The sequence below is a fragment of the Acomys minous genome (assembly GCF_964271855.1).
Source record: "Acomys minous genome assembly, chromosome: 1".
In the NCBI taxonomy this organism is placed as follows: domain Eukaryota; kingdom Metazoa; phylum Chordata; class Mammalia; order Rodentia; family Muridae; genus Acomys; species Acomys minous.
The window spans coordinates 123139045-123155590 of NC_140483.1; the positions used below are offsets into that span (position 1 = coordinate 123139045).

At 41.6% G+C, this 16546-nt stretch overlaps 1 protein-coding gene across 1 annotated transcript in view; it reads left to right on the plus strand.

Moving 5' to 3' along the window:
- Positions 1-16546, plus strand: part of RUNX1T1 (RUNX1 partner transcriptional co-repressor 1) — a 143126-nt gene that overhangs the window by 73448 nt on the left and 53132 nt on the right. The window contains 2 exon segments of the mRNA XM_084787266.1: positions 9634-9771; positions 11810-12051. Of these exon segments, the coding sequence (XP_084643392.1) occupies positions 9634-9771; positions 11810-12051 (380 nt within the window).

The following is a 16546-nucleotide window of genomic DNA, read 5'->3' on the forward strand; positions in this document are numbered from 1 at the left end:
TTTTATCATAGCAGCAAGAAAATCAACAGTACACAAGCAAAATTCTGTAAGGATAGAGCCATACCGGAAATAAATAAATAAATAAATGAAGGATAGAGCCATAAAATGTGGATGGCTTTGCTTGTATTATCTCACTTTTAAGTCTGCAAGAAAAGGAACTACAGATCTTTCCATTAGAAAGAAATGAGGAAAGAGAGACAGAGACTGAAGATAGAGGTTTGAAAGATTGGCCTAAGGTTTTAATCTAAGCTAACTTCAGTCTTCAAAGTTCACGCTACCACAGCCCAAATGCTACTTCATTTATGACTTGAAAACACAGAGGCCACACTCACTAGTGTTACAGCTAGCACTAGTGACACATTAGAAACTGCATTATTCCACTGCAAGTGCCAGTCACACGTGACAATCTAAATTTTAACTATAATTAAATAAAACTTAAAATGTCCCTCTGACCACACCAGTCACAGTTACATCGCATGTTCAACAGTGACTGCATGAGGCTCATGACTACCATCTCGAAAGCTTGCTCCTTCATCATCACAAAGGACAAGACCCCTTATGATAATGGCTCTGTTGTGACTAAACAGTCATAGTGGGAAGTGGGATTAAGAAGGCCTTTAGCCTGGACTTAATCATCCCCCATGGCTATTCAGGTCAGCCTAATCACTAATCTCGTGCACACTCTTTTATCTGATATCAACTGTAGGAGAAAGTATCTGTTTGAAACCTGAAGCCTAAGATGAAACCCACTACGTCATAAACTCCGAGCAGCAAGCGTGAGAACAGACATCTTGAATGCACATCATTAGTAAACACCAGGGTAAGGATGAATGAGAGAACACAGCCAACAGCACAGCCCTGGAATGGAGTTGTCAGCAGCTGGTCCAGAATCAGATAACAGCCGTGGTGCATCTGTGCCTTTAATGGGCATGGAATCTGGTGAAGAAGAGAGCCAGCCAGAGACCAAGGAAATTCATTCTTACTGCTGTTACTTATGAAAACTAATTCCAAGAAAATAAAAGAGGATTGGGTCACCTCCATTTGGGACAAGAATTCCTCTGTTTTCCTTTGAGACACGGTCTAGTATAACACTCACTATGCAGCCAAAGACGACCTTGGACTCAGGACACCTTTGCCTTCCATCCCTGATTACTGTGATCACAGGTGTGTGTCACCACAGCAGGTTATATTCAGTTCTGAGGCATGAACCAGACCTGACTGTTATACAGGCATGCTACCAATTGAGCATTGTCTCTGGCTCCTTATGTGTAGCAGCTCTCCAGCTATGTTAGACACAGCCATCCTGTTTCTGAATGCCAACATCATGAGCACAGACTTTTGTTTGACTTAAATTCTAACTTTCTTGGGATTTTTAAGAGTGACTGAAATAGTAGCATCGATTCAGGCTGTTGAATGGATGGATGAAGAAATCAAAGCTAGGCTGTTCAAGTGTGTGTGTGTGTGTGTGTGTGTGTGTGTGTGTGTGTGTGTGTGTGTGTGTGTGTTCATACCATATGAGATGGTAATGCTCCCCCTACAAACAAGAGATTAACAAAAACCACAGGGTAGGCATAGGAAACTTCCCTACAACTTGTTGGTTCATGGAATTGAGAGACTCCCAAAAGAATAAGAGACTCCCAACACTGCCTCCAGTTGCCTACCGCAGTGTGAAGGTAAGACACCACATACTTCAGAGGATTAGAGACAATCAAACTAAAACTGATCTGCATGTTTCCTGCCTGAGGGGTAAGGCTCATAGTGTCAAAGCAATGAGCTCTCCTACTCAGCTATAAGGTCTAGAGCCACTACAATGACCAGCCCAGCAAGATATCTTCATTTGGGCAATAGTAGTATTCTTGTTTTGGGGCCACCAACAGCTGTCTAATTAGACTTATGGATCACTCTGTAGAAGGAAATTTGTGCCTGGTACTGTAAAGCTAGCCAACCATCTGTTGCTGGAGATGTCGCGGACCCTGGAAGAGAAACTACTACTGTCCTTTTCCTAAACCCTGGTAGCCTTGAATTTATCCTCCTCCTCCATCAATCTTCTTTTTTTTTAAAATATATTTTTGTTTTTATAATTTATTCACACTACATCCCTATTGTTAGTCCCTTGCTCATCTCTTTCTGTTCCCACCCTCCCTCCTTTTTCTGCCCTACTCCCCTCCCCTAGTCCTTTGACAGTCGTCTGAATGCTGGCACTGTAGGCAAATATCTTGTTCAGTTTTATGAGGTCATAAGGTCAGAGAAAAGAGAAGGTCTATACATGTTTCAGAAATATTCATGACACCTGTTTTTTTTTTTTTTAGTTTTTTCATGTTTTGATAACAAGATACTGTACCCTGGGTAATTTATAAATTAGCAATCTGATTTACCCCACACACATACACCCAAACACAAACACACTTTCATACACACATACTCACTACCTGCACTTTTACCGTACCCCACAGATTCTCTCTCTCTCTCTCTCTCTCTCTCTCTCTCTCTCTCTCTCTCTCTCTCTCTCTCTCTCTCTCTCTCACACACACACACACACACACACACACGCACACACACACACACATACACACACACACATACACACATCCATTAGCTGTCAGAGAAAATTTCATTGGCTGTTTTGAAGGAGATGTTACAGCAGAGCCTTCATATCCTAAGCATGCCCTAAGCCCCACACCTCTTCCTGTTGTATCACTGGGCACCGCATGAAATTTGGGCTACATGGTGACATATGCATGCAGCCTCGGTGTTCTGGAAGCTGAGGAAGGAGGATTACCTTGAGTCTGAAGCCAGCCTGAGATACATTCATGAAACCTTGTCTCAAAAAGCAAACTGAAACAAAACAAAACAAAACTCCAGATGAGTTTTAGGTGACATGTAGCCATCATGAATGTATGCTAAGAAGAGAAATGTACTAATCCTTGCACGGAAATATCAGAAGCCGATGACAAAGTTGAATTTAGTTTCAGATCTTCATACTCTTTCTATGTTATGGATGTTTGCCAACTTGGGATAGGTCCTTTAACATCTAAGATTTGCCCTTTTTCCTGGGATGGTGAAGTGTGGGATACTAAACAACGATAGCTCCCTGTAGCTGTTAGTCAAGTGATCTCAGCAGTGAACAGGGACATCACACAGTGCACTGTGATATTTAGTAGTCAGGCTAGGGGTACTAATGCTCTCCTTCCATCCCCTGTCTCTGCTTCCTTATCATTGGGTTTGCTTTAAAGACAGAATCTCAGTATGTGGCTGGGGCTAACATGAATTTACAGTGCTCTTCCTGTCTCTGTCTCCAGGGCTCTGAGATTACAGGCGTTCATCTCTATGCTTGGCTTTAAATGTATCTCTGAGCAGGCATGTGTAACAGTAGCCTTTATTCACCTGAGATGATTGTTGTCTGGGAAGCTTACTGCCTCCGTCTGCTAACCTAGGCCTAGTCCTGGAAGCTTCTAGCTTCTGTACAATCTAGGCCTAGAATGTTTTCAGCCTCTGAGACGTAACTGCTGAATAAGCTCACCCTTTCTAGCCCTTTCTGACCTCTGGCTGGCTGGTTCAACTCAGCTATTCTGGCTCAAACTTCTCTCCAAGTTGACTGATTCAATCTGGTGTCTCTCAGTTTCTAACTGAAGTGTTTGGCTTCAAACTAACTCTAGCACTCTGTTCTAATCTTCTGGTGCCTTCTCATTCTCTGGCTCATCTGTCTTCGGAGACCTGTGTCTAGCCTATTCTCTCTTCAACCTCTCTCTGTAAAGCGCTCCCAGTAAAAACTGCCTTTGAATTCCACAAACTGAACTGCCACAATTTCAACTCTACTGCACTGCCTCTCAGTTCACTGACTTAACCGAACTTCTGAACAGACTGACCAGAACTCAGAGATCTGTATGCCTCTGTCTCCTAAGTGCTGGGATTAAAGGTGTGTAGCATCTCACCTGAGACTAAACGTTTCTTGACCTGACACTTGCTCCTATACCAGGATTGGTCTTGAACTGCTTGTTTCTGTCTGTCTCTTGAGATTAAAGGTGTGTCTGTATTCCAGCTGGATCACACAGACCTAGAAGGTCTTTGGAGGTAATCTCTTGCCAGAGCAGTGTTCTGAACAAAAATTCCCCTCCAGGCATGGTAGTTTAACACTTTTAATCCCAGCATTGTTCTTCCAGGCAGAGATGGGGGGAATCAAGAGTAAAGGGCATCTCCAGTCCCTTAGTGTGTTTGAGGCCAGCCAGGACTACAAGAGACCCTATCTTCAGAAAACAAACAAAAACTGCATTTTTGAAACTACATTTTATTTATTTGTGTGTGTAGGTATGTGTGCAAATGCCAGTGGCCCTCGTGGAGGACGGAAAACAGCTCACAGTGGTCTGTTCTCCCATTCTATTGTATGGCTCAGAGACCGCATCAGGCCACGACGCTTGAGAGCAAGCACTTTGACCCACTGAGTCATTTTATGGGCCCCATAAATGCATTTCTGATGTAGGATATTTTCAATTTACAACCGGTTATTAGAACATAATCCCAGTAGAAATCCTGGAGCATCTGTACCGGAATTCTACTCTGTCCCTATGTGCTATTAATGGTAAGTATCACACTAAAGTACATCATCTTTGAACTGGCTCCAATACAGAGAACAGACTTAGAAAGGGAATGTCATCATTCTTCCTATAAAATGCGTGTTTATTTTATTCTGTTTGTTTTTTGAGACTGGGTCTTGCTGTGGCTCTTGCTGCCTGGAATTCAGTATGAAGACCAGGCCGTCTTGAGTTCACAGAAACCTACCTGCCTCTACCTCCCTGAGTGCTGGGGTTAAAGGTGTGTACTACCACACCCAGCCTATACATGTTTGTTAAGTGTACTCCCAAGGGAGAATTATCAAGTAGTCAGTGAGTTGCCTGTTGTTTCCACTGGCTGGTGTGTGTAGTACATACACATTTTCTCATGCACACAGACTAGTGAATGGTAAAAAAAAAAAAAACAACCCAAAACTTATATGTTGTGGTTGTTTCATGAGGGAAACTTAAGAGTGTATGTATGAGCTCTAATGGACAGTGAGGAATATGAAGATGAGGGCAGGCCATTCTACATGAGGGAAGCAACAAGGAAAGACTTAAAACCAACAAAAAATGTTCCACAAAACCCAGAAGTAGCAATACCCATCCCCTATATTGACAGATCACAGATTCGATGGACTTGCAAGTGATGAATCCACATAGGAAAGTACAGGAGACACTGGTGTCCGCTATGAGCAGGGAACATCCTGGGGTTTTAAACACATAGTCTCATCCAATCTAAGAGGAATACAGAATAGTCTTCCCACTTTTACTGTGCAAAATGAAGGTTCAGGATAGCTAACTTAATGAAGAGCTTACGACTGATGGTTGAAAGCATTGGTTTCCACTGATCTCTCCAGCATGGCATGTAAGCAGGACCATTGCCCAGTGTCTCTCTCTATCATACCTTGAAAACACACCTGGAACCATTTGGACTAACGTTAAGTGAGACAAGTGCCAAGCCGGATTATGTTATATCTTTTTATATTAAAGAAAAGGGAAATCGAAAACACATCGCCTGTAGAGGTCCCTGGCAATGAGCTCCATATTGAAATGGTATTGGTAATACATTCTTGCGTGCTGTAATTTTTTCCATACTCCACCATCTTTGGTGCACATGTGCTGGGTCTTTGCCAAGTGGAAGAACGTTGCTGCGCAGGGAAGACTGTCTTGTCTAGAAGCTGGGTGAATCATTATGTGAGAAGAAAAGTCAACTCACGTTTCTTTTACCTACCTTCCAGATCTGACGAGTTTTCTTCTTCAATCTTTTTCATGTTCCACCTCCCTTCCCCTTCTTTCCTCCCCTCTTTGTATCATTTTTGTATCACTCTTTCAATAAGTGTCACAAATTGTCCTCCCCGAAACTGAAAAACAGACAGGATATACCAGCAAAGTGTAATAATCGTCATTAACTTAACAATGTTACTTGTGATGCGGGATACCTTCATGTTGGTTTAACTACATCTTCTAATTTGAAACGGGGTGAAATGCTTCTCTGGTTAGGTCATCGCTCTTCTGCTGTTTGCTGTAAGGGTTTCAAGAATATATATTTCAAAAACGTTGAAAAAAAAAACCCCAATAATCCCAAACAAATGCAGCAGAGCTCAGCATACTTGAAACACATTGTCCACATCGGTCTTAAATCTGCGTGCTCCGGCATGCGTCTGCGTGCACGACTTAGGCCTGAGCGCTATTCTCTTTCTTCATCACTCTCCTGGGTGGATTGTGCCGAGCGAGCGGCGCAGAATGACTCGCACATGGTCCCACTTTGTCGTAGTTTGTAGGGCCTCTGGGTTGGAACTATTTGATCAGAGAAGCCAACAGTCACAGAAATTTGGCTAATGTCAAAACCCTAAATATGTACATGTCCACATACGTGCAGTCAGAACGGCTCTTTCCTGTTTGAACTAGTGGTGTCCTTCCACACATTGATCAGGAGTTCTTTTTCCTAAAACTTTGATGAGAGTTAAAAAAAAAACAACAACAAAAAAAAACCCAAACACCTTCCTACCTGTGTTAATGATGATATTCTGAATAAACACTGTGTTGCTTGTGTGGCCCAAGAGTGGTGTTGAAACTGTTTCCTGGTTAAAGCTATAAGTATACCCAAGGTCTTTCTAGAGCTGGACAGAGATAGAAGTACAAAGACGGTCTTGAACAGAAACCTAAATCTTAAGTTTGAAGAGGAAGGTCATTGTGGGCTTTACCGTGCATCTCTTTTATTCTTGGTGTAAGTATGTGAAAGGACAGAGCTGTGAGCTGTCTTGGTTAATGTATCCTTGTCCTTGGAGGTGGGGGACTGTGGCCTAGGCTGAAGGGGCCTGCTTCCATTATGCATCAACAAAGCTCCTCAGGACATCTTTCCCTTTGGGGCCTTTCTCCTTGCTCTGTTCTTTCCCTGTTTCTCCTTTTTCCTTCTATTGCTTTATGTATTTTTTTTTTCTTGCCTCCCATTTCCCCTTCCCCTTCTGCTTTTCCCTTCGTCTCTGCACCCACGTGTTCCAAGTCTGTGTATCTGGCCTGCCTTCTCTCTCGGTTCCCTGTGACTGTTAGCAGAATGAAAGCCAGATGGACCAGCAGTTCCCACTGTTATCTCCCAGCAGACTCTGGCAAGCCTCCCTCCCTCCTTCCTTTCTTGGCATGACAGAAGTATTTGCCTTTATTTAGGGAGACTGTATTCGCTGCTGTACCTCTTCCCTCAGCTGCAGTATAAGCGGAAAGCTATTTATTCTCTTCTTGCTGGGGTTGGTTGAGGCGAGTAGACTGTGCAATGGTTCTGTTGAAGGAGAAGTTTGAAGCCTGCCTAACTTATTTATTTTTCTAGAACAAGGGATTACTGATGCTGGTTGTTAAGTGCCCTGGGATAGCAGCAGAAAGGCATTCTTTTTCACAATCAGGACAAGTCTGGAGCAAGTTGTGCTTGTATCAATGCCACCCTGTCCCTCAGAACACTTCTGACCTAGGGTTATCCATTGTCACAAGACAATCGTAAAGCAGAAGGCACAGAGCCTGACACTGCTGACTCGATTATGAGCCTGAATATACTTCTTAGGTTGCTGTTGGTTTTCTTTTATTATATCATCTCTAAAATGGTATCAACATTATTTCAACTTTTAAGATGCCCTATTGTATCACACTCTACATCTTATGAAAATTCTTCTTCTTCTTCTTCTTCTTCTTCTTCTTCTTCTTCTTCTTCTTCTTCTTCTTCTTCTTCTTCTTCTTCTTCTTCTCTCTCTCTCTCTCTCTCTCTCTCTCTCTCTCTCTCTCTCTCTCTCTCTCTCTCTCTCTCTCTTTCTCTCCCTCTCCCTCACAGGGTATTACTAAGCAGCCCTGTGATTTTAGACCTCTTTGTGTCTTCAGATGGCTTCATATTTAAAGCAACCTCCTGCCTCTGCCTCTCAAGTACTGGGATTCCTGGTGTGTGCCACCATACCTGGTTAAGAAACTGCTTTTGTTTGTCTGAGATGCAAGCTTAGGCATTTCAGACTGTCCTTGAACTCCTGACCCTCTTTGCCTTCACCTCCCAAGTGCTGGGATTCCAAACCTGTGCCAGGACATCTGCTGTTGCAAGTTGCTTTAAAGAAAGATGAAATAGGTTTGGGATTATAATCATAAGAATTTGGCACTTACATTTTCATTTAACAATTAACTAAAAAATTATTTACTTATTTTGATTTCACATGTGTGCGTGTCTGATGTATATGCGCGCATGTGCGGGCGTTTGTGTGTGTGTGTGTGTGTGTGTGTGTGTGTGTGTGTGTGTGTGTGTGTGTATGTGTGTACATGAGCCCCAGGATGTCAGAAAAGGACATTAGACCTCTTAGAACTGGAGCTACAGGTTACTGTGAACCCCTCACTATGTAGGTGCTGGGAACTGAATGCAGTAAGTTCTTATAATGTTACCCTGAGCCATATTTCTGGCTATCTTAATATTTGACTTGCAAGCAAATTTGGGAATTGATTACTTGTTATAATTTTCATACTAGTTTAAAAAACCCTGTTGTAAATAGAGTATTATTTTACCTTTTTTTTTTTTTTTTTGAAAATACAAGTTGAAAATGTTTGGGTCTGAAGCTTAAAGGTACCTCAAAAGTGCTTTTGGGATGTCTGCCATGCATTTTTATAAAATTGAATCTGAAGAAACAAGCGAGAAACCATTTTAATTTTAACAAGAAATCCATTGCCTTGAAAATTACATTAGCCTCAAAAATAGGTGGAAATGTCAAGGGAAAAATATACTTAGAAGCTCCGTGTTTACACTGTCATCCATCACTAGGAGGTTGAGGCAAGAGGACCGATGCAGGCCTAGACTACAGAGTGCGACATTGCCTCAAAACAGTCAGTACACATGGGGGAAAAAGGAAGTCCACTCAGAAGGAAACAGCTCGGGTTTATAAATGGTCATAGTTGGGAAATGAGGGATTTGGCCTTTGTCAGTTTTTACTTTGAGACTTTCATGTTCATGTTGTAGCGCTGGTCTCATGCTTGTATCAAGACAGGGTCTGAATTCACACACACTTCCTGAATAATAGTTCAACTTTACTATAGACAGAACATTTATGTCTTTTAAAGTAGGACACATAAAGCTGAAGATCCAGGGAACATAACTTGTTCCATCTTAATTGATCGTAAATCTAAGCAAGGCAGGCATGGGAGGTGTTGCCAGAAATGTACTGTGAAGTACCTGCTTAGGCCAGCACCTTTTCACAGCTTAGCTGATGCTGGGTTTCCGTGACTTCTGAGCTGCTGGGGCAGGTTCATTACCTTCCTCTTCCTCATTTCTTTTCTTCTACTTCTCACTAAAATTGCCTTCAGCTCTGAGTGGAGTTGGGCTGGTGCATAGAGCAGTACTGGGGAAGCATCTGCCCAAGTGGGAAATAGCTACCATAATTCTCCTGGTTACCATTGAGGTCCTGCCATCTGGGCTACCCCTTCTCAAGGCATGCTTGGATGATAAAAGTCCCCTTTAAATGTCCATACATAAGCGTATTTTACTTGGTGTGCCTCTGAACAAGACAGTCCCCACTTTGTGAAACCCAGGTGTTTAAGGAGTGAAATAACGTGTTCCTGGTGGCATTCCCAGATCGTACTGAGAAGCACTCCACAATGCCAGACTCACCTGTGGATGTGAAGACGCAATCTAGGCTGACTCCTCCAGCGATGCCACCTCCCCCGACCACGCAAGGAGCTCCGCGAACCAGCTCATTCACGCCAACGACATGTAAGGATTCGGTTCTGTATTGAAGTTTTCAGTTTTGATGGTTAAATTAGAATTCTCCTGCACATAAAAAAAAAAATCAAGCAGAAATAAAATCCAGTATCAAGGCCCTTATGCAGAATCAAGTGAGAAAACCTTGAAACTTTGCCAGTAGGTGATGGTTATTGAACCCAAACAAAAGTGTCATGTTTTTTACCTAATTTATACAATTGTGAATATTTGCCTGCCTTTATATTATTACCTCAACATTGTACTCTGCTACGATGTGAGCAAATGAATAATTTTGCATTTGCTCCCTTGCTCCAGTTACGCCCCTGACTTTTCATTCATGTTAATGTAGAGCTCTTTGTTGTGCTTATTCAGTTTCATTTAGAACATAGAAACATACTATAATTATTTCTAGTTTCTTCTACCATGCTTTCTTCTATGCCAGATAGCTACAAATAACATTAAAAACAACAACAACAACAACAACAACAACAAACCACCCTCACATTCAGAAGTTTAAGGGGCCATTGCTTGATGCAACAGTCACCTATGGAAACCCTTTCTGAATTCAGCAGCATGATTCTTGTCATGAACCTGCCAGGCTTTTGTCAAAACTTGCTTTGTTTGCATTCAGCTCAGGTCCCCTGTTCTGAGTCGGTGGCCTGTACTTCTTCCTGTAGCATCCCAGAGAAGGACAAAATTCTGACCACCGAGCAACTTTCCCATTCTAGTAGGGGCGCTAGGTAGGATGGTTTTAATCAGTCTCATGCCTCTGATTAAAATAGTCATCAAAGCTTTGTGAAGCTAAGAAATATTTATCTGTTATTGATAATACTATTAATGGACCATGTGCCATGAAACCGTATGAATGAAAAATATCTGAGAGGCAAAAATAGATCCACAGTCTCTAAAGATACATATCCCAAGCACTCATGCATGACGGCTCTGCCATTTAAAAGGTCTTTCCAAATGTGTGTGGAGCAGAAGGCTGTGACATGGCAAGTTGTAACCTGTCATCTAATGGTTTGTTATCCAAAGTCATAGTGACAGGCATATGTCTCCTCTGACAAGGCCTGGTGAGCTAGCGTGGATAGATCCCTTTGTTCCTCACTGAGATTAAAGATATTTAATTCTGTTTTGTTTTGCTTTTGAGTCAGGGTCTCACTGTTAGCCCTCGCTGGGCCCAGACTCACTATAAGTAGTTGAAGATGACATTGAACGCTGTATCCTTGTGCCTACATCTCCCAAGGCCTGGGATGCCAGGAATGTGCCACAGCACACCACGACTTCTCAGCTAGTTTGTATAGACCATTGTCTCGATGTTCAAATAAGTTTTATCAAAAAGGAAGTTAATAAATTACTGCTAATCCATGCTCTGGGTTAAATTGAGTTGTTTCCTTTAAATTTCTTAAAATAACTCCTTAGTAAATCCCCAACCTATTTTGTCTTTCTATCTTCCTATGTAAAACTTACATTTTCCCCCCTAAACAAATGGTTAAGAAATAAGAGGGAAAGAAAATAGCCTTCTAATTGGGTGGTATAAGGTTAAAACTTGAAAGTCCTCTTCCTATAAACACAGCTGTCAGTTGTGTGTACAAAACATGATTAAAAATGTTCAGTGATAAATTTAGTCCCCACCAAATGTACACTTTCTCTAGGGGAGCAGTTTAGGGAGAAAGCATCCTGTTATATTGATGTAAGCCTGTGACAAAAGGCTGACATCCAAAGCTGTTTGCGCTGTGTTTGAAGCATTTCAGGTGGTGGGCATATGTGCAGAAGGGAGGCAGGGCTGGCTCCGTGCAGCAGCAGGCTCCGTTTATTATCAGCTTCTGTACAGCAGACTGCCCCTCTCTGTAAGGAGGACACGCAGGGTTGACAGAGTCCCTGAGTTCCAGTACGCAGTGATGGCCAAGCATTTTGCAAAATGTCCCAGTGTTTTTTGAAATCACACAGCCAGAGCACTTCAGGGCAAGGACTCTTAGAAGCAGTTCCTTTATGCATTCTCTCTACAAATGTATTTACTTTTTCCCTTCTGATTTTGTGCCCTTGACAGTAACGAATGGCACCAGCCATTCACCTACGGCCTTGAATGGCGCCCCCTCACCACCTAATGGCTTTAGCAACGGGCCTTCCTCTTCCTCTTCCTCTTCTCTGGCTAACCAACAGCTGCCCCCAGCCTGTGGTGCTAGGCAACTCAGCAAGCTGAAACGATTTCTTACTACCCTGCAGCAGTTTGGCAATGACATTTCACCAGAGATTGGAGAAAGAGTTCGCACCCTTGTACTGGGACTGGTGGTAAGCAAACAGAAATCAGTTTTCTGGGACAAGAGGCGCAGTGTGTGGGGTGGGGGTGGGGTAGGTAGGGCATGAAAAGTAGACGCCCCAACTCCAGAGCAGTTTTCTATATCTTCAAATACTGTGCAAATCTGTTTGATTCTACAATAATATATTTTCAGTTCTGCATTATGAATGGACCCTATAGTCAATCTTACTATTTTACTGATAACAATATGGGGATACAAATGAATAGTTGGCTTGGCCATAAATGCTTGTATGTGTATACATTGGTTATATGTTTCTGTATTATATATATTTGTATATACAGACATGTGTGTAGGATTCTTTTAGTAAGCATAGTCTCCTGCATAGTTGAGGGCTTTCTACAGTAATAGAGTGGTTTTCTTATGTTAATGAGTCACTTAATCTAATTTAGTGCTCATTTTAATATTCTTGCTCTAGGATTTTTACTATTGGCTTAGATGAACAAGGACCCATAGCAAGTAATACATTCTTGTTTCACACAGTTTCATATTTAAGGCTAATTGGATTAAAGATTTTATTGTAAAGTATACATAAAATTTACCACAATTACCATTTTAACTGTACAGTTCACTGGCATTTAAAATCCAGGCACATTATACAGTTGTTGCCACTAATGCATCTCTTTAAGTAGAGCTGCTGCAAGCGCTTACGTGTGTGTGTGTGTGTGTGAGAGAGAGAGAGAGAGAGACAGAGAGAGAGAGAGAGAGAGACAGAGAGAGAGAGAGAGACAGAGAGAGAGAGAGAGAGACAGAGAGAGAGAGAGAGAGAGACAGAGAGAGAGAGAGAGACAGAGAGAGAGAGAGAGAGACAGAGAGAGAGAGAGAGACAGAGAGAGACAGAGAGAGAGAGAGAGAGACAGAGAGAGAGAGAGAGACAGAGAGAGAGGGAGAGACAGAGAGAGACAGAGAGAGAGAGACAGAGAGAGAGAGACAGAGAGAGAGAGAAAGAGAGACAGAGACAGAGACAGAGAGACAGAGGGGGGCACACTCATGTGTATGTACTCATGCACCCGTTGGTGTATGTGGGACCGGTACTGGGGATCTAGGTATTGAATTCAGGGCCCCACACATGCCAGACAAATGTTCTCTTACTACATCCTCAACTTTCTGGAGTTGTTTCCTTTTCTTACCCTGAAAACTGTACTCCTCAGACAGCAGCTCCTCCCTTCTCTCCAGCCTGTAACCATCTAGTGACAACTAGTTGAACTTACTCTATAGCACAGCAGGGCCTCAAACTCTGCCCTTCCTGGCTCAACTTCCCAAGGTCTGAGATTACAAAACTCGTGGCCCTTTTAACTTATTTTTAAAATTATCTTTCCTACTAATTCTACTAATTCTTTACTTTAGGTAAGCTTATTTAAACTATTAATCTAGAAACAAATATTGGTATATTCTTTTGTATTCTGTATATTATCAAACTGGACATGAAAGCATATAACTTTTTAAGATGCTTTCCCTTCACATCACCTTTACATTTATTGTGCTTTTTTTTTTTTTTTTTTTTTTTTTTTTTTTTTTGGTTTTTCGAGACAGGGTCTCTCTGTAGCCTTGGCTGTCCTGGACTCACTTTGTCGACCAGGCTGGCCTCGAACTCACAGTGATCCACCCGTCTCTGCCTCCCGAGTGCTGGGATTAAAGGCATGCGCCACCATGCCCGGCTTGTGCTTTTTTTTTTTAACACAAATGAGTGATGCCCTGATCCTTAGGCAGGTTCTGTGTCCCTACACTGAGCCATGGGGGAGTGAGGAGTCCCTGAAGAGCCCTTCTTCACCCAGGCCTGCAGTGGAGCTGAGGTCTGTCCCACAGATCATTTCTTTTCATTATGTAGATCGATCATGGGCAAAACAGGAGCAGAACATGGGCCTTGGGTCACCAATGCCTGCACTTAATAGCTTTTGCATTTAGAAAACAAAGAATGTCATATTTCCCAGTCTGCCAGATGCTCTGTCTCCCAGGACAGAAAGGACAGAAAGTGGTTTGGCAGAGGTGTGTCACTGCACTTACGATTCTAGGTCCGTGACTTAGCTTCTCTTTTATGTTTATTGTCTCCCTCCCTCCCTTCTTTTTTTCTTTGTCTTTCTTTCTTTCCTTCCTTCTTTTTCTTTTTCTTTTCTTTTCTTCTTTCTTTCTTTCTTTCTTTCTTTCTTTCTTTCTTTCTTTCTTTCTTTCTTTGCAATAGAGTCTCACCTTGTAGCCTTGGTTGTCTCACAGCGTACCGCGTAGAGCAGTCTGGCCTTGAACCATAGAGATCTATGTGTTTCTTCCTCCCATGTTCTAGAATTGGCAGTGTGAGTAACCCCCCCCTCCCCCAGGCTCATTGTATATATTCTTAAATCTGTATAATATATAGGGCTTTCCACATGTAAACAAACTAAGGAACCAAGAGTAAATTCACGGCAATAATTATATCAAATAAGTGATGAATTTCTTGCTAGTTTAAAAAACATGCTTTGAACTGGGTGTGGTGGTGCACAACTCTCGTCCTAGCATTCAGAAACAGAATGATGAAGAGTTGGGAAGGTAATCTGGGCTGTATAGGAAAATTTTGATCACCACACCCCAGTTTTCCCAAATGTAAATTACAGTAGTAAAAGAGATGGCTCAGTGGTTAAGAGCACTGTCTGTTCTTCCAGGGGTCCTGAGTTCAATTCCCAGCAACCACATGGTGGCTCACAACCATCTATAATGAAATCTAGTATCCTCTTCTGATGTACAGGTGTATATAGAGGCAGAACACTGTGTATATAATAAATAAATATTTAAAAAATTTTTAAATATTTTTCTTAATTCAAAATAGTTTCAAAACTTAAAAAGGAGAAAATCTTGACAGCCTTGGTAGAGTTTTCTACTTATTCAGTGATAAACCTATTTTCATAAAATAAGTTTTGTTTTTTTTTTTTAAAGTTTTAGCTTACCTAAAATCCTAATAAAGAAGTAGAAAATAGCTATTAGGTCCATATACAATAGGAAGTGACTTTTTTTTTTTTAGATAGCAGCTTACTATGTAGTCCTGACTATGGATAATTTGATATATAAACCAGGCTGGCCTTGAACTCCTAGAAATATGCCTGTCTTTGTTTCCCAAATGCTGCTGTTAAGGACACACAATTGCACACCTAGCCTGGAAGGAAGTGACTATTTGTTAAGTGAGGAGGGAGGAGAACTTGATTTTTTTAGTTTGGTTTTCTCTTCCCCCCCACCCCCCCAGAAAGACTTCGGGAAGTAGTCCAGGTTGGCCTAGAGATTACAATGTAACTAACTGGACTTGAGCTCTTACTCTTTCTAGAGTTTACTCTGTAACTGCTACTAGCCTAGCTGTGAGCTCTTACTCTTTGTAGAGTTTACAGTGTAACAACTGCAACTAGACCTGAGCTCTTACTCTTTGTGAATCAGTGTCCTGAGTGTGGCCTCATAGGATTTCAGGTATGGGGCACCTTGTCCCTTCTTAGACCCTGGGACATTGGCTTTAAGAATCTGAGCTCAGGACATTTTATTTAATTCTTGGGACTAACCTTTAAAGGACAGATTTTTATACATATTTCCCACATGGAGAAACTCATATATAGTTATTTACTAAAATAAATGAATGAGACCAGCCAGATGGTATGGGCATGCCTGTGTTTGGAGTTGGGCACTAAATCATAATCATAATGAAATAAATGGTAATGTTATTTAGGTGAAATTAAGAATGGTGCTAGGCAGGGTTGTCAAAATGATAGCTTACCAAAAAAAAAAAAAAAAAAAGGAAAGAAAAAAGATACCCTGACCTGTATTCTTATAAACAGGAAGTTGATATTCATAGTTTCATGTCAAAATGTTTTCAGTTTGATGATATAAAAATTATTCCCTTCATATTTGTTATAAAAACAAAATAGAAGGGTATAGACAGTAGAGGAAGCAATATTTTAATATTATTCAGTCATAAAGACCTGGGCTTTAGTCATCATAATCACTCTGTCCAAGGACTAAGGAAAATGTCCAAAACACAGTTAGTTTATTCTCGGCCTTTTCTATAAGTTGAATGTCTGTTAAGTAAGTGATCTTGTCAACACATTATCCAGTGTAGGACCCAAATCCTAGGTCTCCGGGGCTTGTTTATTGACACATGGTAGGCTAGAAATGGGTTTGGGTTGTTTTGTTCTGCCACCAGAATAAAGCTTGCTTCCAGGGTAAATGAGGAATATTTGCAGGATGTATGAAACTCAGTGGGTTCGTGTTGGCTCACATCTTCTCTTCTGCTTCAGCAACACAGCCTGTACTTACTGTGGCCACTCCCCTTGAACAAAGGCATGCTTGTGGACAGCACAAAACGTAAAGTTCTGATACACCAACATGATATCTGTGTTGAGTGAGAAAGACTCCAACACCTGCTTTGTGTTGTATTTAAATACACCCAAGTGTGGTTGCTTTCTATAATAGTTACATTAAGGCAGTGGTTCTCAACCTGTGGGTTGCGATCCCTTTGACCT